Below are 24,343 nucleotides of genomic sequence, written 5' to 3' on the forward strand. Positions count from 1 at the left end.
ATATGATATGATATGATATGATATGATATAATATAATATAGTTCTATACAATATAATTTAATTCTATATAATTTAATTTAATTCTATATAATGTAATTTAATTCTATATAATTTAATTTTTTTTTTCATTAACATTTTTTTTATTTTTTGTAATTTTGTAATTTTTTTATTTATTTTTGTCACGTACCAAAGTACGAGGTGATATGACCATCCAATGACATAATGTGTACCATAGTAAGTGTCAATATAGTGATATGTATAGCACATCATGACTGGTTCAAGACTCTTCATCCTTGTATTTAGCAAACATCAACTGCTTGTATTGTTTCTTGAATTGGCTCATCGTTGTGCATTGTTTGAGTTCCTTACTCAATCCATTAGTAGTGGTTTGGGTTATGTAGTTCCATTCCTCATTGACTACTGTAGTTTTGTGTACCTTATTGTAAAATGTTACCAGAAATCTACCAGGGTGCAGGGTGAAGGAATGGGCATCTGTTTTCAGCATTTATGGATTTATTGCTCGGTCCAGCCTTCCCTTTCTCTTCCACTTTGTGGGAACCCCTCGGTGAGAAAGTATTCCCACTGGGATTTAGTGTGGCCTTCAGCAGGTTTTAGCATGAGATTAGGAGGATTTACCCTCAGCAAAGACCTGCAGCCTACCCTTAAAAACATACTCATAGTTGCAACAACCTCCCATTCACCCCCCCAGTTTTGTATACAATGCCTTGAAATATGATACTGCCTTGGAAACACTAATTCTTTCCCTGGAAGACTTAGTCTTACATTTATTTCATCTATGTATTTAGACTATTGAACCATGAACCGTGGTCTTCTGGATCTAGCTTTTAAAGATACAACACACTCCAGATTCTATTGGTTCTATATTATGGTGTTTGTTACATGTTTATAGCTTCATTTATTGTCTTCCTAGTATGAAAATTACAAAGGGCTCAAAGGGATCACCACACAAATTGTAATCAGTTCTTCCATATCCCATTTCTGACTTTCTGAAAATTTCATGCAAATCCTTTGAGTCAAAGATCGTCTATATTCGTGTTTCCCAATCTTTGCCTTTTGAGCCAAAGCACATTTTATCATCACTTAGTTGTTGTATGAATATCAACAGGTGGCTACACAGATTTAATTATGTATCTTCTGCCATCTAGTGGAAGAACATTTAATTGTTTTGCCTGTCACTACAGTAGATCACTGTCATAGACAGATAACAGCATTTTCAACATTTTTGTAGAAATATATTTTCTGGAATTGGATCATTTCCCGGAATCGCTGCTTTAATTGATGTGCACTGATGTTTTTAAGGATTTACTGCAAAAATATTCGACAAATCCATCCTTCAAATGCATTCTCTGTGCGGGACACCGGTTGGATAGTCCAGATCAAGGACGCTAATGAATAGAGATGTCCTTAAATAACGGGAATAGGGTGTTGCTCACCATCATGGTACCATCAGTCCGCCATGATGGTGAGCAACAGTCGCACAATTGTGTTGTACAATGTACTCACTCTGAGGATAATGTCCTTAAATAACGGGAGCAGGTTGTTGCCTACCATCATGGCACCATTAGTCCGCCATGATGGTAAGCAACAGGCGCACAATTGTGTAGTACAATGTACTCACTCAGAGTATAAATAAAGTTATGTGCTGTGCGTAACATTTGATCAAATGAATGGATGTTATTTATTAAACACAATGAATATATATGTATATATACTGCAGAAATATTACCTATGTATTGATGTCAATAAAAGCCTGAGAATCTGAGAAACATCACCACTGACTGTCAGTAATTAAACTAATTACCCAGCTAAACGATTAGCTTAAAGCTATATTGTGTCGGACGACAACAGCCAGTCTTATAAATCAGTAACATTTGTAGGACACATACCTCTTTTTTGTTTCGTCTAGTCGTTTGTAGCGTCTATTAGAGCAATTAATATCCGCGCACTGTGCAGAAGACATGTTTGCAGTGCACCGTTTCTGGATTCCGCTCACCATCATGGCGGCCAAACCAGGCATGTGTATTACGGAAGTGCAGGAAGCATACAACCCCTTATTTCTAGTGTCCTTGCCCTTTTTGGGCACTTTCACATACCCAAATCAAATGCGTCAAAGAGCGCCAGCCAATTGTATTCTTTCTTCCTCACGGGGAATATTTGACCAATCGGATAGCATCATTTTGGGAGGTGGAACATGGCGGCGCTAATGTTATGGAGTTTCCGCTACTCGTTTGCTTGCATGCAATCAGGCCAGGGTTTCTAGCAAGGCAGCTAAGCTAGCGTCACGCTAGGCCTCCAGCAGAACCAGCGGCTGAGGTAGCAACAAGATCAAAAACACTGCTGTCAGGAAAGGAAACAAATATCCCTTTACGAGTCTGCATGAGAACACGTAAAACCACACAAATATGGTGGTTCTCAAAATTCGAGACCAGGTAAGAACGCTGTGTGAGAGGGCAGATCTAAAGATAGCATTAGACTAGCTAGTGTTAGCATCGATTTCAGTCTTTCCAGGGCAATGCAATTGCAATATCTAGCTATTATCTGAATCGGAAACGTTTCTTATAGCACTTGAATGTATGTTTCAAATGAGCTGCTATGCGTTACCTAGCTTATACATCACAGGTGGTTAATCTAAACACAACCACAGCTTTTGTTGTAACCATAATACCAATCTCTTATGCATGGGGGACTCTTAATGGCACGGATGAGAGGTAACCTGTTAAACAAGACTGCTTATCTCCAGCAATTAGCCTCCTCCTCTTCTCTACAGCTAATGAGCTATTGGACTACAAAAACAACCAAAATGACGTTTGATATTTGCTCTGTCAAATGTTCTTGAGACTCGTACCATGACAACCATGTCGCTGTGTTTGGTGTGACGGTGAGACATGCCTTATGATATGTTTACCTTTTTTTTTTTTTTTGCTATAGCGACGACATTGCAGCATAAGCAAACAAGACAAAGAAATTACGTCATTTTGATATCAACATCCCACTAAGCTATTGTTATTTGATTAAAAACGTTCACTTGTGTGCATATTATTTATTTCTGCACATTTCCTATTGACCTGTATTACATTTTGTAACGTCTATAACATATCTTTATAATAATTAACATACATTATGAGTGTTAGGGGAAGTCATATGTCACGTGGTTTTATAAAGCCCTCATTATTGTGAATACAAACACAGCTTCCATGAAACTCAAGTGTTTGTTAGGCTTAGTTTGTTATTCCATGTGTGTGTATGTGTCGTCACCGAGCGTTTTTTCCAATGATCTGGTGCCTTGGTCTTCTGTAAGCTGTAAGTGTAAGTTGCTTGAAGAGCCGTCTCCATGGTGACAGTATTAGAGGCCTTGCATGAGACAAGGAGCATAGAAAATCTCCTGCAGCATTTGAGCTGTGCAATTGGAAACAAAAAAAATGAGACGCTTGTAGTAAGGAGCACAAGCGCCGACTTGTTAGCGTGAATTGATCGTTGTGGCTGCAGATATTCATGTACGTTACAGAGGGAGATACTTGTTGTGTGACAGTAAGAGACGAGCTACTGGTGTTGTTGTCTTGCCTCGTTTGAATGCTCGCATTAATGGAGTCGTTCGAAATCAGTAGTCGGTAGGTTCAAAACCACCGTCATACTATTCCTTCTTATCTACCGATAAGCGGTAGAAAATGAATGAATGAATAATTGTAGGCTGCACGGCGGGCGAGTGGTTAACATGCAGGCCTCACAGCTAGGAGACCCAAGTTCAATTTCACCCTCGGTCATCTCTGTGTACGGTTTGCATGTTCTGCCCGTGCATGCGTGGGTTTTCTCTGGGTACTCCGGTTTCCTCCCACATTCCAAAAACATGCTAGGTTAATTGTGTGAGTGTGAATGGTTGTTTGTCTAAAATAATGTCTAAAAAATAAAATTTACCATGATTATTTAATTTAAAAAATATTGCGAGTGTGAATGTTTGTTTGTCTATATGTGACCTGTGATTGGCTGGCCACCAGTCCAGGGTGTACCCCTCCTCTCGCCCGAAGACAGCTGGGATAGGCTCCAGCACCCCCGCGACCCTCGTGAGGAAAAGTGGTAGAAAATGAATGAATGAATGAATTTAATGAGTTTAAAAAAATGCAGTGGACCAAATTATTGTATGGAATAATAAAATAACATAAAAGAACAGATTGCAGCAAGGTGAATATAAAATAAGAAGTATTTATGTAAGGGAAACACAAAATTGTTAATTAAAAAAAGTGACCTTGACATGATGTTCTCGCCATTTTTTTCATTCCAGCCTGCTTTGCTGAAAGCCATTTTCAATGTGGACCCCGACGAAGTGCGGTCACTCATATTCAAAAAGGAAGATGTGAATGCACAGGTAATCCCTGAATATTTTACCGTCTTATTTTTGAAAGCCGCACACTTTTATCTTGTCCTTGAATTGCTTCAGTGAAAACGGCACAGTCACATTTCCTTTTGCAAATGCCATTTTTATTGTATTGCGTTTCTTGCTGACGTTCAAAGTGACAAACGGCACTTTCAGCAGGAATGATGATCACAGGGTTTTTAATAATCACCATAATCAGCATTTTTGTGTTATTTGTCATAACACATCAAGATCGCAGTAATGTATTTATATGTTTTTTTTTAATGTCTCTCTCAATGCAGGACAATGAGAAACGAACACCACTGCATGCTGCCGCCTACCTTGGAGATGCGGAAGTTATAGAGCTTCTGATACTTTCAGGTGTGTTTTGTGTTGCAAGGCTACAGCTAGCTTAAGAGTTTGTGTTGTGAGAGGATGTGGTTGTGCCCTTTTACACAAAAACAATGGACGCTCCAATGTCACACTTTCAGGCAATTGTTTATGTAAGATTTAAAATAAAACTAGGGAAGTAGGGAGCAGGAATTTTCCGCTCGATTCTGTCGCTCAGTGACGTATTGCTGGAGTTAATAATTGTATTGTGTGTAATAATTCTTTTTGTTAGCATTAGCCCCGAACTAACTCAGTTTTCCTGTCATATTCCAAAAACATGCTAAGTTAATTGGTGACTCCAAATTGTCCATAGGTATGAATGTGAGTGTGAATGGTTGTTTGTCTGTATGTGCCCTGTGATTGGCGGGCGACCAGTCCAGGGTGGACCCCGCCTCTCGCCCGAAGGCAGCTGGGATAGGCTCCAGCACCCCCCGCAACCCTCGCGAGGAAAAGCGGTAGAAAATGAATGAATGAATGAATGCTAGGTTAATTGGCGACTCCAAATTGTCCATAGGTATGAATGTGAGTGTGAATGGTTGTTTGGCTATATGTGCCCTGTGATTGGCGGGCGACCAGTCTAGGGTGGACCCCGCCTCTCGCCCGAAGACAGTTTGGATAGGCTCCAGCACCCCTTGTGAGGAAAAGCGGTAGAAAATGAATGAATGAATGAATGAATGGCCCGAACTAACCGCATTGGTCGCATTGACTTGACTTGACTGTCCGAGACGTTTGCATTAAGCTAGTCTGTTTCTCCGGTAATCATAAAAAAAAATCCATACAAAATGAAGTATTTTGTCATCTTCAGTTTGTTTGTAATTATGTATTAGGGGTGTAATAAAATATTGTTTCGGTGATATATTGCGATACTTTGTTCCACGATACTGTATCGATATTAAAAAAGTATGATATGGATATTTTTAGGCATTTATCATAGACTGTATATGGTATTTATTCAAGTGTGGACACATTTTGGATTTCTACACAAAGTAGGGTGTGCAGAAATAACAACAAAAACCCATGCAGTTTGTAAAATGTGTCGTGTTTCCCGAATAATAATAATAATAGTATTCAGGAAACACGACAAATCTGCAAGACACCATGAGGACCTGCCGCTAGCAAGCAATGCGAAGGTCCTTTTTTATACTCCAAAAGTAGTACTGTGATATTGCAGGTATTTTATTTTTCAAATTGATATCACTATTTTGTTAAGTAATGGTTATTTCAAGCATCCTAAAATGACTTTTTACTGATGTTAGTTACTTTGTTCCACAAAAATACTCTTCTGATGGTGGATAAGTCAGGGACTGTATACTGTATACATAAGAAAATATTGTTTTGGTGATATATCGCAATACTTCGTTAAAAAGTATGATACGGATATTTTTAGGCATTTGTATGCTACAAAAGTAGTACTGTGATATTGCAGGTATTTTATTTTTCAAATTGATATCACTATTTTGTTAAGTAAAGGTTATTTCAAGCATCCTAAAATGACTTTTTACTGATGTTAGTTACTTTGTTACACAAAAATACTCTTCTGATGGTGGATAAGTCAGGGACTGTATACATTTTTTCCACAGCTAATCAAATGTGAATGTTTTTTTTATGTTTTTTTTTGTATTTTATCCAAATGCTACACTTTAAGTTTGTGATACAGCATAACATACTGTTCTAATCGAATAAATATGTGTTTAGTAAGTGCATATTGTTGGTGTAATTCAGTTTTTCCAGGAAATAATCTTCAACTACAAGAAAAACAAAAAAAATATCGTGATATATCGTATCGTGAGACTAGTATCGTGATACGTATCGTATCGCCAGATTCTTGCCAATACACACCCCTATTATGTATATACAAGTCCACTTTGTTGTGCAAGTTGTATCCTAAATGTCCTTAAATAGCCTCACTGCCGGTGTCACCTGACTTGTACTGTAGGTGCCAGAGTAAATGCCAAAGATAGCAAGTGGCTCACTCCTCTGCACCGAGCTGTTGCCTCCTGCAGCGAGGTACTGTATATGAATATCCTCTCTCACGTACACACAAACACACCACAGTGAATATTAAACAAGGTCAAAATTCTAATCTTATGTTTGTGACATTCTTTGCGGCAGGAGGCCGTGCAAGTGTTGCTCAAGCACTCTGCAGACGTAAACGCACGAGACAAGAACTGGCAGACGCCGTTGCACATCGCCGCGGCAAATAAGGCGGTCCGATGTGCGGAAGCGCTCGTGCCGCAGCTGAGTAATGTCAACGTGTCGGATAGAGCCGGACGGACGGCGCTGCACCATGCAGCCTTCAGTGGTCACTTGGAGGTAATATTCATCCCTTTATATGTGTCTGTTTATAATAAAATAAATTTATCATAAATTTATTATAAATAAATTGCAGCTACATCAGTGGGTAACATATAATAGAACTAATTCTAAATGTAATGCAATGCAGTTCTACATTACGGTGCACTACAATGTTTAGGCGTGTAACGGGACGGTTTAGAACTATCAAAATTTTCCCATAATTCATTGCATTTGAGCACTTCATTTCATTTTACAACAAGCGGCATAGACTATAGATGTATGGATGATGCTGCAATGCTGTCTCTGTCCATCAACGGCACCCAGAGGAGCCCAGAACTCTGAGAGAGGCTGACGACATTGCAGCGCCCCGGCAGGCACAATGAGATATTATTATGGAAAAACTTTTAAATATATATATTTTTCATTTTTAACTCTTGTTGTTACGGTATATTTCTTAGGTACACCTTTTTGGGTGTTAAGTTGCTGTGTGATGAGTTTATTCTTTGTAAGATTACGCATTGAGTCAGACTGTTGTCTTATAAATGATTAGTAAGTAAATGAGATGCTACAAAATTATAATTTAGCCATTAATTAGCCGCACTGCTTTAAGAGCCACAGCATTAAAAAAAAGTACCCTGCTTATACATTGGAAATTATCGTAGTTCCATGAGATACCGAGATTTTGAGTGATTAGCACACAAGTCTGTGTACTTCCATGCAGTCTAATTAATTTAGACTGCTCTAATCAAGTATTAATACCCAAGCCGAGCTAAATCGGCATTGTTGTAGTGAAACCCTTAAATACTCAGGTGACCATAGTTTATTGAATTCCACTGCGTGTCCCCTCAGTCTTGTTTTGAACATTCATTCATTTTCTACCGCTTATCCTCACAAGGGTCGCTGGAGCCTATCCCAGCTGTCTTCGGACGAGAGGCGGGGTACACCCTGGACTGGTGGCCAGCCAGCCAATCACAGGGCACATATAGACAAACAACCATTCACACTCACATTCATACCTATGGACAATTTGGAGTCGCCAATTAACCTAGCATGTTTTTGGAATGTGGGAGGAAACCCACGCATGCACAGGGAGAACATGCAAACTCCACACAGAAATGGCTGAGCGTGGAATTGAACTCGGGTTTCCTAGCTGTGAGGTCTGCACGCTAACCACACGACCGCCGTGTAGCCCCGTATCAAATACACATTATTATTGTTATGCTTTTTCCACTTTTTTGACCTATAAATGTAGTTAAAATGTAGTATTCTCGTGTTAAACGATGCCAAAGTTTCAGATAATGAGGTTTGCGCATTTGGAAGTGAGCCCTGAAAGAAGTTTGTGATGGCTCAAATGGTTGGTTTTCAAAAGGCGTGGTAAAACCGTTCCTTTGTGATGTCACAGAGTGGCGGACTTCCTTATATGGTTCATAGTTAGGAACGCCGGAGGTGTGGGCCGTGGGTGGAATAAATTAAAACAGAAGCACAAATCCAAGGAAATATTACTAGAATAGGTGCAGATTCTGGAAGATGTAGAAAGCTTTCTGTGGTGGTTATTGTGTGTAGCTGCTCTATAGGAGACCACAACTCAATTAAGTACCCTTAGGCCAGACACAACATTGGATACAGAACCTCGGGCAGAGTTTGTTCCTACCTTGTACTTGGGTCAATATGGTAAAAACCGTAAAAAACCCGCCAAATTAAGGTCTGTGCGCTAAACACTTGACCACCGTGTAGCCTGTTTTGAACATACCAAAATGTATTTCTAATCTAAAACACTCTATGCTTTCACATCAGATTACATAACATAGTGTTGTTAATTTTTCCACTCTGGAAATGCAGAAACACTGTTGTCATCGTGATCATGACTCATAGTTTGTGTTTTTTTTTTTTTAAATCTCATCAGATGGTTCGGCTTCTGCTCTCCAGAGGGGCTAATATTAATGCCTTCGACAAGAAGGACCGGCGTGCAATCCATTGGGCAGCCTACATGGGTAAAAATATATCCACTTGTTATGTCATATTATTAGTTCTCTGTGTTACCTAAACCTGAAATAGGAGCTCCTTTGCATGCGTCAAATGGATGACATTGGACCAGAATCAGAATCAGGTTTATTGCCATGTATGATCAAAGACATACTAGGAATTTGTTTTGGTATAGTAGGTGCAGACACATCTATTAAAAAAGAATGAAAAATACAAAATATGAAAAATACAAAATATACAGAATAACAGTATAAATATATGTACACAGTCTGTTTTTTGTTTGTTATTCCGGAAGTGCAGTCTGATTGTTTTTCCTAAGAGTCCAAAGTCCAGACATGTGTTGGGGCAATTAATCACTGATTATATTATATTTTAAATAACTGTTATGCCTTGACAACAGCTTTATTTCCTCCAATAAATTGCATAATCATGTTATGTGCATGGGGAATGTGACCTTCAGGTCACATTGAGGTGGTAAAGTTGCTGGCGTCTCATGGAGCCGAAGTCGCGTGCAAAGACAAGAAATCGTACACGCCTCTTCACGCCGCTGCCTCCAGCGGGATGATCAGCGTTGTCAAATACCTCCTGGACCTCGGGGTGGATGTGAGTTCTAACCGCTATTAGACTGTTCGGTCATTTTGACCCTTAAATATGTCTGTTTTGCTGCTTTTTAGGTACACATTTTGTTGTGTAATATTGTAGATTTAATTCATATTGTGTGCTAAGTGAGAATCGGTCTTCTTCTGTGGTTCTGAGCTGTTACAGTAAACCTTGGATATATCGGATTCAATTGTTCCCACTGGTTTTGTCCAATATAAGCGAAATGTCCGTTTTACGCATATATCGGATTTATATCCGGTATATGCGTAAATCGGATTGTATCCGTTATAAAAAGGCACTTCCTTGACTATGTTTCCAATGTACCTGGACTGGGCAATGAAAAGAGACGTAAGATAATGAGAATTTAACTTTATTGGACTCTGAGCATAACAAATTGTTAATTAAGCTAGGCCCTGTTACGCCCGTCAGGCCTACGTTATTTCCAACAGTGAGGTTAAGATCTCATTCACTGCTGTGCTAGTATTATTGACGTCACTCACTTTTATATATAATCTAAAATATTATATATATAAAATAATATAAATCGCGCAGGCAACGCTGCAAATGACGTCGTATAGCGGCCTGTCACGATTCGGCGAATCGGAGCGCCACAATGCGGCCATCCGATATATGCGAGGGAAGTTTAATGGAAATGCATTGGAACGGGACTGGAGATTTTGTCCGAAATAGGCGAAATCCGTTATAAAAAATCCGATATATGCAATGAATTTTTATTGGAAATGCATTACAGAAAAATCGTTTCTTTTTTATCTGTCCGTTGTGAGCGAATTTCCGATATATCCGAGGTTTACTGTATTTAGCTTCTTATTTTCCTCATTCCGAACATTTCTAACAAATCTAAAAATTAACGACTGTCCATTTTGGTTTCTAGATCAATGAGCCGAACGCATACGGCAACACGCCCCTCCATGTGGCCTGCTACAACGGGCAAGACGTGGTCGTGAACGAGCTCATAGAATGCGGCGCGAGCGTCAACCAGGTAAACGAGAAGGGCTTCGCTCCTCTTCACTTTACCGCCGCCTCACGTCACGGCGCGCTGTGTCTGGAGTTGCTTGTGTGCAACGGGGCCGACGTCAACATCAGGGTGAGTTATCAAGACATACTCCCGCACGTTCGAATTCATTCTCGCAACATCCAATCACATCTCTGTACCAATTCAGAGTAAAGATGGAAAAACTCCTCTCCACATGACGGCTATACATGGAAGATTCTCACGGTCTCAAGCAATTATTGAAAACGGTGAGCTCCCTTATAAATGTTACTCACTCACAGTAAAAGAATAACATTTGCTCAAAGGCACTCTTCTGTTTCTTCTACTCTGAAGGTGCCGAGATTGACTGCGAGGACAAGAACGGGAATACGCCGCTGCATATTGCCGCACGATACGGACACGAGCTGCTCATCAACACGCTTATTACCAACAGAGCTGACACAGCCAAGTGGGTGAACTTGTACAAGTACAGTTACTAGCATGTACTCATAATTTAATAGTAGTTCAGTGTCTTTTACTACATTAGCTACATTCTACTGTATAGTGATATGTACATTAATGTGTGATCATGATGGTGTCTTTTACAGACGAGGGGTCCACGGTATGTTCCCATTGCATTTGGCTGCCCTTAGCGGATTCTCGGACTGTTGCCGAAAGCTTCTATCTTCAGGTAACTCTAGTGTTTACCCATACATTGATTTATTTGTGGTGGCCCGCCACAATTACATTTTGACAGCCACAGATACATTTGGAGCTATCAGTTCGGCCTCCTTCACAAGCACATTGTAAAGTGACTTGTCTTTGTAGCTTGTCGTTACAACGCCGTGCAGTAGATGGCATCGTAACTCTGCTTCTTAACATACTAATACTATGAAAAAAAGTAACAACGAGCTTGTCAACCCATCAGAAATCGCAGGAGGTCATTACAAACTGACTACAAAGAACACTAAACTCATCACACAGTAACTTAACCATCAAAAGGTGTGCCTAAGAAATATACAAACATGTACCAATGTCAGTTTAAAATGAAAAAAAGTTGGATAGATTGATGGTGCTGCAATGTTGCCTGTGTCCAGCAGAGGTACCCGAAAGGAACTCAGAAGGAGGCTGACGTTAACGCAGTGCCCTAGCAGGCAGCAATGAATGCGTTGCTCAGACACAAAACATTAAAGGGATTTTTTTTTGTATTGCTACATGTTTGTATGTTTCTAACACAAACACTCATTTTTGCGCCATGGCTAATTATGTAAATTAGACAATTGATCCCAATACCACACATAGATTGCAGTCCTGTGGGAAACACTGAACTCCTAAATAAAAGTTATTTGTCAACAAATTGATGCTCACTATGCTGATATTTTAGTATGACAGTATTTTGAATTTGGGCGGTCGAGTGGTTAGCGCACAGACCTCACAGCTAGGAGACCAGGGTTCAATTCCACCCTCTTGTGTGGAGTTTGCATGTTCTCCCCGTGCATGCGTGGGTTTTCTCCAGGTACTCCGGTTTCCTCCCACATTCCAAAAACATGCTAGGTTAATTGGCGACTCCAAATTGTCCATAGGTATGAATGTGAGTGTGAATGGTCGTTTGTCTATATGTGCCCTGTGATTGGCTGGCGCCTCTTGCCCGAAGACAGCTGGGATAGGCTCCAGCACGGCCGTGACCCTCATGAGGATAAGCTGTAGAAAATGAATGAATGAATGAATGAATGAGTATTTCGAATTTACAACTGTACGAGCTAATGGTGCTAAGGTGATTTGAGTCTCTGCTCTTCGTCCTTTTCAGGTTTTGATATAGACACTCCCGATGACTTTGGAAGGACGTGTTTACATGCTGCAGCTGCTGGAGGGTGAGTGTCGTTGGAGATGGATGTGCTTAAAACGCAAATGTTTGTATCAGTTCATCACGCCCAAAACAAGTGCATTATCGCTAACGCCACCCTTGTACAAATCTCTGCAGAAACCTGGAATGTCTCAATCTACTTCTCAACACGGGGGCAGACTTCAATAAAAAAGACAACTTTGGCAGGTTTGTCATGTTTTTTTTAATATCGCTGTTCAATTAATCTGCTAAGCAATAGTTGCCTTTCCAGGACTTCCCTGCACTACGCTGCCGCTAACTGTAACTACCAGTGTTTGTTTGCACTGGTGGGCTCGGGGGCCAGCGTCAATGACCTTGATGAGAGGGGGTGCACACCTCTCCACTATGCCGCTGCTTCTGACACAGATGGAAAGTCAGTATTACGTTTTTTTATTTTATTTAAAAGCTAAAAGTTCACATGCACTAATTAAAAATTCTGATTAACACTTGCATACATAAGTAAAATATCTTAAAATATCTTAATTTTCATTTTTGGCTCTACATAGGTGCCTGGGATATCTACTGCGAAATGATGCCCATCCAGGGATCCGAGACAATCAGGGCTACAATGCTGTACACTACGCCTCTGCATATGGACATCGCCTCTGTCTGGAACTGGTGAGAGCATCAACATTGAGTTCATGCTGCTTCAAACTTACTGTGCTTAGTTATATTAATAGATGTACATCTGAAACCCCTTCATTGTTTTAGATTGCAAGTGAAACCCCTCTAGATGTGGTGAGTAGTATTTGTGAATTTTCTTCATGTGATTTGCCGTATATATCCTCACATAGTAGCAAGTACGTAAGAATAAATAAAAGTAATTTTAATACAACTGTGCTTTTTAATACCAATCAAGCTATGAAAATTTTACTAAAAATAAACAAGTCGCTCATTAAATTAAATACAGAACTAACAAAGTACACGCATGGTCTTGCAGAACTGCAGCAAGTGCAAACTTGAATAGATTGTGTAGTTCAGTCAAGTGTGTCAGTGTTAAGTGAAAGTGAGAAAACAAGTGCAAAACTGCCTGAAACTGAACTGTGTCATTGTTCGAATAAAAACTACCTTGAGGCGATTGGTCTTCCAATTGTAACACAGAAGTAAAAATTTACATTAAATTAATAAATAGCACGGCGGTCGAGTGGTTAGCGTGCCTCCCACATTCCAAAATCATGCTAGCTTAATTGGCGACTCCAAATTGTCCATAGGTATGAATGTGAGTGTGAATGGTTGTTTGTCTATATGTGCCCTGTGATTGGCTGGCCACCAGTCCAGGGTGTACCCGCCTCTCGCCCGAAGACAGCTGGGATAGGCTCCAGCAACCCCCGCGACCCTTGTGAGGACAAGCGGTAGAAAATGAATTAATTAATGAATAAATAGCACGGCTGGACGGCGGTTGAGTGGTTAGCGTGCAGACCTCACAGCTTGGAGACTCGAGTTCAATCCCACCCTCGGCCATCTCTATGCAAAGTTTGCATGTGTCGGTTTTCTCCGGTTTCCTCCCACATTCCAAAAAACAAGCAAATTGTCCATAGGAATGAATGTGAGTGTGAATGGTTGTTTGTCTATATGTGCCCTGTGATTGGCTGGCCACCAGTCCACCGTGTACCCCGCCTCTTGATTGAAGACAGCTGGGATAGGCTCCAGCACCCCCGCGATCCTTGTGAGGACAAGCGGTAGAAAATGAATGAATGAATAAATAGCACGGCTGCACGGCGGTCGAGTGGTTAGCGTGCAGACCTCACAGCAAGGAGACTCGAGTTCAACCCCACCCTCGGCCATCTCTGTGCGGAGTTTCCATGTTCTCCCCGTGCATGCATGGGTTTTCTCCCACATTCCAAAAACATGCTAGGTTAATTAGCGACTCCAAATTGTCCATAGGTATGAATGTGAGTGTGAATGGTTGTTTGTCTATATGTGCCCTGTGATTGGCTGGCCACCAGTCCAGGGTGTACCCCGCCTCTTGCCCAAAGACAACTGGGATAGGCTCCAGCACCCCCTGCGACCCTCGTCAGGACAAGCAGTAGAAAATGAATGAATAAATAGCACGGCTGGACTGCGGTCGAGTGGTTAGCGTGCAGACCTCACAGCTAGGAGACTCGAGTTCAATCCCACCTTCGGCCCTCCCTGTGTGGAGTTTGCATGTTCTCCCCGTGCATGCGTGGGTTTTCTCCGGGTTTTCTCCCATATTCCAAAAAACATGCAAATTGTCCATAGGTATGAATGTGAGTGTGAATGGTTGTTTGTCTATATCTGCCCTGTGATTGGCTGGCCACCAGTCCAGGGTGTACCCCGCCTCTCGCCCGAAGACAGCTGGGATAGGCTCCAGCAACCCCTGTGACCCTTGTGAGGATAAGCGGTAGAAAATGAATGAATGAATAATAAATAGCATGCCTTGCAGGTCTAGCAAGAGTTGTGTCAATAAACACCCTCAGCCACTATTTGAGGAACTACGGTATTACTGTGTCACTGTGATCCTCAGCTCTAAAGTCAAGCAAACAATTTTATCTTTCTATTATTTGACTAGTTAATGGAAACCTCAGGGACGGACATCCTGAATGAGTCTGACATCAGAGCACCAATCAGCCCCCTGCACCTTGCCGTGAGTCGCATTTATCAAAAAGCTTCCCAAAACCGATTCCTTCCCTAAATCTAACCTTTTATATTTGTGCGGTTCAGGCATATCACGGTCACCACCAAGCCATGGAGGTCCTGGTGCAGTCTCTGTTGGATCTGGATGTGAGAAACAGCCAAGGACGCACGCCTTTAGATTTGGCTGCGTTTAAGGGCCATGTGGAGTGTGTAGATGTTCTAATCAATCAGGGTGCCTCCATCCTGGTCAAAGACTTCACCTTAAAGCGAACCCCCATCCATGCTGCAGGTATGAGCCTGGAATAAGTCAACATACTGTACTAAATACTTCTGAAAAAACAGTACTTGTGTACTTCTAATTTACCCTTAGATGCATGAGTGACTGGACCTTACTCTTCCATAAGTGGGTCAAAAATGACCCATATTAGAGTCAATGTGTTTTTAAGCCATTTTGCCATTTTGGTTAGGAATAATGCTATAGCATACTTGACTATGCCAATGCTATAGTAGTTCCAGATTGACAGTATCTCAGACAGGTGTAATACCTATACTGCATATTATATTTTACAAAAACTGTGCTAGTGTTAGCTATTTATAAAGTATGGCCAACAATACATATAGTAATGTTAGCCAGTTAGTGTCAGCTAGTTATAAAGTAGGCTAATTTGTTGATAATACTAACATATCATAAAAGACACATACACAATATTATATGACGATAATACTTGTTGTATTAGCAATTGATGTGTAAAATAATCTTCCTGAGGGGTGACACGTGTGGTCTACAGTTAATTTATTCCTGACAGCCAAAGTTGATAAGAATCAAAGGTTCCTATTGGATTGCATTGAAAATGCATGCGGGTCATTTTTGACCCACTTATGGAAGGTTGGGGTAGTAACACAAAAAGAAAAATAAAAGGTACGTTAAAAATTTTAATGCCATGATATCATGTTTTTGAGGAATACCTGGAATATGAAATGATAATAATGTTTAATTACGAACATATCTCAAGAAAACGACCCGACCGGGTCATTTTTAACCCACTTGTGGAAGGTTGGGGTAGTAACACAAAAACAAAAAATTCTTAAAATGTATAAAAGGTAAGTTAAAAATTTTAATGACATGCTATCAAAAACATGTTTTTTGAGGAATACCTGGAATATGAAATGATGAAAATTTTTTAATTACAAAGATATTTCAAGAAAACAACCTGACCGGGTCATTTTTGACCCACTTATGGAAGGTTGGGGTAGTAACACAAAAACTAAAATTTCTTAAAATGTATAAAAAAGTTAAAAATGTGAATGGTATGATAGCAAAACATGTTTTTTGAGGAATACCTGGAATATGAAATAACAATTTTTAATTATGAAGATATTTCAAGAAAACGAGCTGACCGGGTCATTTTTGACCCACTTATGGAAGGTTGGGGTAGTAACACAAAAACATAAATTTCTTAAAATGTATAAAAGGTAAGTTAAAAATTTGAATGGCATGATATCAAAAACATGTTTTTCGAGGAATACCTGGAATATGAAATGATAATAATTTTTAATTACGAACATATTTCAAGAAAACGACCCGACCAGGTCATTTTTGACCCGCTTATGGAAGGTTGGGGTAGTAACACAAAAACTAAAATTTCTTAAAATGTTAAAAATGTGAATGGTATGATAGCAAAACAATTTTTTAGGAATACCTGGAATATGAAATGATAAAAAAATGTAATTACAAAGATATTTCAAGAAAACAACCTGACCGGGTCATTTTTGACTCACTTATGCATCTAAAGGTTAAGCCCAGTAATATCAATTAACTGTTGGTCAACCCCCTGCAGCCACTAATGGTCACTCGGAATGTTTACGGTTGCTGATTGGAAATGCTGATCTTCAAAGCGCAGTGGACATTCAAGATGGTAACGGACAGTAAGTGTTGCATTCATTTAGTTTAGCATTATTTTTTTTTTCAAGAAATGTGAACTAATACCTAACATTTTGTCTGTGACTTCTTAGAACCCCTCTGATGCTGTCAGTTCTAAGCGGACACACAGATTGTGTATATTCTCTGCTTAACAAGGGAGCCAGCGTAGAAGCCAAAGACAGGTGGGGCAGGACGGCTCTGCATCGAGGAGTGAGTTTAACTTTGCCTTATTTCTTTGTCTAACTCACCATTAAAAGTCCATTATTTCAAGCAGCCATCTGTAACAACAATCTGTGCAAATCTGTTCTTTTATCATTTTTTTTCCCCAGGCTGTGACTGGTCATGAGGAATGTGTGGAGGCTCTGCTTCAGCACAATGCCAGCTTTCTGGTGCAAGACTGTAAAGGCCGCATGCCGGTCCATCTGGCCGCAGCGTGTGGACACATCGGGGTACTGGGAGGTCTGCTGCATGCTGCCCAATCACTGGAAGCACCTCCAGTGTTAACAGACAGCCAAGGCTACACGCCGTTGCACTGGGCCTGCTACAACGGTATGGATGGAAGACATTCTTCTTCATGCAGACAAGACAGCTATGCAATCTGTTCCAAACGTGGCAGGATTAGGGATGTCTTTCAGTGGTATTCAGAGTATGCTGGAGCCTATCCCAGCTGTCTTCGGGCGAGACTGTACACCCTGGACTGGTGGCCAGCCAATCACAGGGCACATATAGACAAACAACCATTCACACTCACATTCATACCTATGGACAATTTGCATGTTTTTTGGAATGTGGGAGGAAACCGGAGTACCCGGAGAAAACCCACGCATGCACGGGGAGAACATGCAAACTCCACACAGAGATGGCCGAGGGTGGAATCGAACTCGGGTCGCTAACCACTTAACCACCATGCAGCCTATAGTAGATATTCATTCATTCATTTTCTACCGGACAATTTGGAGTCGTTAATTAACTTAGCATGTTTTTGGAATGTCGGAGGAAACCGGAGAAAACCCACGCATGCACGGGGAGAACATGCAAACTCCACACAGAGATAGCCGAGAGTGGAATCGGACCCTGGTCTCCTAGCTGTGAAGTCTGATCACTAACCACTCGTCCACCCTCCAATCCAATCCACTTTATTTATATTGCACATTTTATAAACAGAGTTTCTAAACTAGTAAAATAAAAAGTCAAAATAAAATACAATAAATAAAGGTACAAATTGAATTTAATCCAAAACTAAAAGATCTAATAAGAAATAAAATAGTAAAATAGATATTAAAATATTAAAAACAAGAAGCAAAGCAATAAAAGTATAAAAAATAAAACCAATTAAAATAAAAATAAATAACTAAAAGACACAGGACCCATACGACTCACTCCAAATTAAAAGCCAGAGAATAAAAATGGGTTTTAAGATGAGACTTAAAGCTTTCGATGTCAAGAAGCAACTCTGGTAGGATGTAGTCAGGTTCCTGGGACTTTTCCTCCCATTGCTCTTAGCACTTTTGGCCTAGGCCAGGTGTCTATCAAAAGTGCCCCCTCGTATACTAAAGTCTGGGGGCCGTGAACATAACACGAGTCTTAGTCTTGGTAATGGTAATGGTTTTATTTCATTTGAACATGCATCAGATTACAATTGAATGCATCACATAATCAGTTCACAGTTCCACATGTCCAAAAGGAGTAGGAAGAAGCAAAGCTTATTAAATCCTACACCTCCATCTGGTACTTTTACAATCAGTAACTTACATTTGTTCACTTCCTGCTTTCCTAATATCGTTTAAGGTTTTTTTTTTAAAAAAATTTTTATTAATGCACCTCGTACTGAAGTATGAGGTGATATGACCATCCAATGACATTATGGGTACCATAGTAACTGTCAATATAGTGATATGTATAGCACATCATGACTGGTTCAAGAATCAAGTGGAAGTCAATGCTTTTCTTGTCCACAAACGTAATGATAATGGTTTTATTTCATTTGAACATGCATCAGATTACAATTGAATGCATCACATAATCAGTTCACAGTTCCACATGTCCAAAAGGAGTAGGAAGAAGCAAAGCTTATTAAATCCTACCCCTCCATCTGGTACTTTTACAATCAGTAACTGTTACATTTGTTCACTTCCTGCTTTCCATAATAAAGTTTAATTTTTTTTTATATTTTTTAAATTTTTCTTGTAATTTAGTTTAATGTAGCTTTTTTCATAAAACATTTTTTCTAGTATTTTTTTTTTTGTCCCGTACCAAAGTACAAGGTGATATGACATTAACAATAACAATAACATAATGGGTACCATAGTAAGTGTCAATATAGTGATATATATAGCACATCATAGTCGTCTTAGTCTTTTTTTTTAATCTTCTGACCCATTACAACAACATACTTTTTTTTTTTCAGGACACGATACATGCGTGGAGGTCCTGCTGGAGCAAGAGGTTTTCCAAAAGGCTGAAGGAAATCCATTCAGCCCCCTCCACTGTGCTGTGTAAGACATTTCAATTATTGCAATATGTGAGGACATACCTTAAGTAAAACAGGTAAGGAAAAACCAACAACATTATTATTATTTTTTTTCTCTCTGAAGGATCCGTGACAATGAAGGTGCTGCTGAGATGCTGATAGACACCCTGGGCCCCGGCATTGTCAACGCCAAAGACGGCAAAAACAGGTGAACTCAAGTGTAACAATCACTCGGTTAAACCTCAATAAAGTTTAACGTATTTAAAACCGCATCATTGCCCTCGCGCCATTTGCTCAGGACGCCCCTGCATGCCGCCGCCTTCACAGACCACGTTGAGTGTCTACAGCTGCTGCTGAGCCACAATGCCGAGGTCAGCGGTGTGGATGCGGCGGGGAAGACGCCACTCATGATGGCCGCTGAGAACGGCCAGACCAACGCTGTTGGTACGCAGGCTGCACACCAACAAATATACATGAGAGAGAACTTAATATTAACTTTTTTTTTTTTTTTAAGAGCTCCTAGTCAGCAGTGCAAAAGCGGATCTGACTTTGCAGGATGCTGTGAAGAACACGGTACTTCATCTTGCCTGCAGTAAGGTCAGTATATTTTCACCACCAGGGGTCTCTGTTTCACTCTTTTTACTGCCTTTTGCAGTAAACAGGAAACTGAAGCTATGTGATTTATCACCATTTGTAATGTTGTTACTTTTCCACAGGGACATGAAACCAGTGCCTTGTTGATATTGGAGAAGATTACTGACAGAAACCTCATAAATGCCACGAACGCCGCCTTACAGACGTGCGTATCATTTATATTTCTTACTATTTAGTACGGATGTTCTGATCAGGGTTTTATGATGCTGATACATTCATTCATTCATTCATACATTTTCTACCGCTTATCCTCACGAGGCTCGCGGGGATGCTGGAGCCTATCCCAGTTGTCTTCGGGGCAAGAGGCGGGGTACACCCTGGACTGGTAGCCAGCCAATCCCAGGGCACATACGTATAGACAAACAACCATTCACACTCACATTCATACCTATGGAGAATTTGGAGTCGCTAATTAACCTAGCATGTTTTTGGAATGTGGGAGGAAACCGAAGAAAACCCACGCATGCACGGGGAGAACATGCAAACGCCACACAGTTCACTATCAGCATGTTGCAGAATGTTCTCTCACTACACGGTACATCGTTCTTTTTGCTGTACATACAAAAAGGTCAAAGAACACGCAACGCTTTGTCATGCACAAGCGAGCAACATAGGCGTGTCATATAGTGTAACTAATGCACTTTTTTTCCCGGTGTATTGTATTAAAGCAGGGGTCTCAGACGCTAGTTTGAGGCCCCCACCTTGATACCAAAGTTTAATGTTGAAATAACATCTTAAAGCTGTGTGCACACTGAACACAATTAACGTGATTTTTACCCCCCCCCCCCCCCCCCCCCCTCCCCACCACCACCACCACCACCACCACCACCACCTGTTTTGCTTTGGATTAGCAATGAAGCTAAAGGCTTATGACGCTGGGTACAAATAAATGCAGGAAATGATTTGGAATAAAACGGAAAATACACGTCAAGATAAAGCATCTCATCAAACGTGTTGTTAAAGTTACGACGCTGCTCCCAGATGGAACTGAGTACGATGCTAACTTGCTAATTGGGTCAAATTATTAAGTTTCATTAATGTTCATGTTAAAGGTTAAATAACTGTTAATACTCTACATTTGAATCTGAAAAAAATCATTTCTCTACCAACTGTATGTGGTTTCTTACGTTTTTCTTATTTGCTGTTTTATTATTATTTTACTTATTTATTACTGATTGAAAGGTCAGTTTATTCTTAATTTTTTTTTTAATCTTATTTTGTGTATAGAAAAATAAAAATGAAGATATTTGAGAACAGTGGAATGTTTTATCAGATATTTTGGTGTGGAAAACCGGAACCAAAGTACTGAAAAAGTGTAGGGTATAGCAGAAGCAAAAACATTGAAGATAGTTTTTTTTTTATTGATTTTTTTTTTTTTGTAGTTTTTAATAAATGCATTTTGGTTTTGTTTTTTTTTTTGAAAACCTGATGCGGCCTGGCTTCACCCAGAACCTAGCTGCGGTGGCCCCCAGGTAAATTGAGTTTGAGACCCCTGTATTAAAGAATACAACACAGCACACACTATGTTCAAGGAAAGCAAACTCATATGCGCAGACAATTAAAAGACAAATTATTTGCAAATTAATTGTAATATTTCTTTTCAAGGCCTTTGCATGTCGCTGCAAGGAACGGCCTGACTGTGGTAGTGCAAGAGCTACTTTCAAAGGGAGCCAGTGTCCTTGCGGTGGATGAAAACGGTAAATTTACTATTCTTATGTACATTCTTATGCACTAAATCAAATCAACTTTATTTGTATAGCACTTTTCCTGCAAAGAAATGCAACACAAAGTGCTTTACAGAATTAAAACATTTTCCAAAAGCTGAAGACCAAGAGCAAAAAATATGACCAAAAAGATAAAAACAAAACACTGGAGTTAAAAGCTGAAGACCAAAAGCAAAAAATATGACCAAAAAGATAAAAACAAAACACTGGAGTTAAAAGCTGAAGACCAAAAGCAAAAAATATGACCAAAAAGATAAAAACAAAACACTGGAGTTAAAAGCTGAAGACCAAGAGAAAAAAATCTGACTAAAAAGATAAAAACAAAACACTGGAGTTAAAAGCTGAAGACCAAGAGCAGAAAATATGACTAAAAAGATAAAAACATAACGCTGGAGTTAAAAGCTGAAGATTGAGAGCATAAAATATGACTAAAAAGATAAAAACAAAACGCTGGAGTTAAAAGCTGAAGACCGAGAGCAAAAAATATGACTTAAAAGATAAAAACATAACACTGGAGTTAAAAGCTGAAGACCAAGAGCAGAAAATATGACTAAAAAGATAAAAACATAACACTGGAGTTAAAAGCTGAAGATTAAGAGCATAAAATATGACTAAAAAGATAAAAACAAAACGCTGGAGTTAAAAGCTGAAGACCAAGAGCAAAAAATAGGACTAAAAAGATAAAAACAAAACACTGGAGTTAAAAGCTGAAGACCAAGAGCAAAAAATAGGACTAAAAAGATAAAAACAAAACATTGGAGTTAAAAGCTGAAGACCAAGAGCATAAAATAGGACTAAAAAGATAAAAACATAACACTGGAGTTAAAAGCTGAAGACCAAGAGCATAAAATATGACTAAAAAGATAAAAACAAAACGCTGGAGTTAAAAGCTGAAGACCGAGAGCAAAAAATATGACTAAAAAGATAAAAACATAACACTGGAGTTAAAAGCTGAAGACCAAGAGCATAAAATATGACTAAAAAGATAAAAACAAAACATTGGAGTTAAAAGCTGAAGACCGAGAGCAAAAAATATGACTAAAAAGATAAAAACAAAACACTGGAGTTAAAAGCTGAAGACCAAGAGCAAAAAATATTACTAAAAAGATAAAAACAAAACACTGGAGTTAAAAGCTGAAGACTAAGAGCATAAAATAGGACTAAAAAGATAAAAACATAACACTGGAGTTAAAAGCTGAAGACCAAGAGCATAAAATGGGACTAAAAAGATAAAAACAAAACACTGGAGTTAAAAGCTGAAGACCAAGAGCATAAAATAGGACTAAAAAGATAAAAACATAAGAAAAGTTTAAAAAATGTTAGTTAAAAGCCTGATTTAAAAACCATTAGATTACTGTAAAGCTTACGTGTGGTCATTCTCTCCAGGTTACACACCCGCCTTGGCTTGTGCCCCTAACAAAGACGTGGCGGACTGCCTCGCCCTCATCCTGGCCACCATGATGCCTGTGTCCCCTTGCGCCCCAGCGCCCACCCTTCCATTCAGTGCCGTGAACCACTACACCACCAGCCCCTCCAAGAGTGCCACCTTTGACAGTCTGCCTGTACTGCGTGGCCAGCACACCTCCTACTGCAGCTTCAACAACATCGGCCATCACGATGGCTTCTACAAAGACGAGGAGCTCAACGACTCGGATTCAGAGACATACTGAACGACGGGGAATACACACACACATACACACTGTGTCTTAAAATTCACCCATGGCCAGCTTGAGAGGGTAAAAGAGATGAGCCCCCCATTACAGGAGCCTTAAAAGTCATCCCCTCCCGACCTCATCCAGCACCACGTGTCCTTCCAGCTGAAAAAAAGGCGATACTGACTGCACTCTATAGGCGTACAGGAACCTTTTTTACTGCAATAACATGCTGACGAAGGACAGTAGCACCTCACGGAAGGCAAAACCAGCATGGACCAAATGATGCGGATGCATTTTAACCCCAAGTAATCGTGTAAATGAGATTGTCAGGTTATTTCGTTTTAATTTTTGGAGTTTTTTCCGGAGGGGGGTGTGCAACCGTTTTTTTTGAGATGTGTGAAATAAGGTTGATTTCTGCACGCTATGAAATTCAGAATGCACTTCAATGTCTGTGCATCACACAAAGTGGGGGGAACGGTAGTTTCTTGGTTTTAAAGATCAATTTAAAAAAAAAAAAACAACATCCTGACCCCTTGAAAAAGAAAAAAAAATCACACTTAGTGATATGAATTATTTAAAAATAATTATTTACATCAAATTATTTTGTTGATCGACCTCACCTTTTGTGTATCAAACCTGTTTGTTGCGGTTTAGTCTAAAGAATAAATTATTTGTGTACTTTTGGGTCTTATTTATGTGCTGGTTTTGTGCCTTCATTAGTTACTGAGGGTCTGCAGTCGCATTAGGTAAGTAAAGCATTTGTGAGAACTTCTCATTGAGAAGAGCTGCGTTCATGTTGAGGTTCCACCTTGCG

At 39.8% G+C, this 24,343-nt stretch overlaps 1 protein-coding gene across 1 annotated transcript; it reads left to right on the forward strand.

Moving 5' to 3' along the window:
* The first annotated feature begins 2,169 nt into the window (after positions 1-2,169).
* ankrd28b (ankyrin repeat domain 28b) lies at positions 2,170-24,050 on the forward strand. Its single transcript, XM_058085165.1, has 28 exons — positions 2,170-2,450; positions 4,298-4,381; positions 4,672-4,750; positions 6,696-6,766; positions 6,872-7,072; positions 8,958-9,045; positions 9,498-9,640; positions 10,530-10,742; positions 10,819-10,897; positions 10,983-11,097; positions 11,237-11,319; positions 12,436-12,499; positions 12,610-12,678; positions 12,743-12,883; positions 13,017-13,128; positions 13,222-13,248; positions 15,041-15,115; positions 15,193-15,394; positions 16,944-17,031; positions 17,119-17,236; positions 17,356-17,575; positions 19,434-19,521; positions 19,621-19,704; positions 19,795-19,940; positions 20,011-20,093; positions 20,213-20,295; positions 21,756-21,847; positions 23,261-24,050. Exons 1-28 carry the CDS (start codon positions 2,424-2,426, stop codon positions 23,542-23,544), a joined length of 3,159 nt encoding a protein of 1,052 aa, XP_057941148.1. The 5' UTR covers positions 2,170-2,423; the 3' UTR covers positions 23,545-24,050.
* Positions 24,051-24,343: the final 293 nt, after the last annotated feature.

Source organism: Doryrhamphus excisus, chromosome 10, assembly GCF_030265055.1.
Source record: "Doryrhamphus excisus isolate RoL2022-K1 chromosome 10, RoL_Dexc_1.0, whole genome shotgun sequence".
Classification (NCBI taxonomy): Eukaryota; Metazoa; Chordata; class Actinopteri; order Syngnathiformes; family Syngnathidae; genus Doryrhamphus; species Doryrhamphus excisus.

What these genes read in the sequence shown, in the direction of transcription:
- ankrd28b (XM_058085165.1), top strand. Translation starts at nt 2,424, where the DNA reads ATGGTGGTTCTCAAAATTCGAGACCAG. An exon ending in CCTTCAGTGGTCACTTGGAG is followed by an intron (nt 7,073 to 8,957) that starts GTAATATTCATC and finishes AAATCTCATCAG; the next exon opens with ATGGTTCGGCTTCTGCTCTC. An exon ending in TCAAGCAATTATTGAAAACG is followed by an intron (nt 10,898 to 10,982) that starts GTGAGCTCCCTT and finishes TCTACTCTGAAG; the next exon opens with GTGCCGAGATTGACTGCGAG.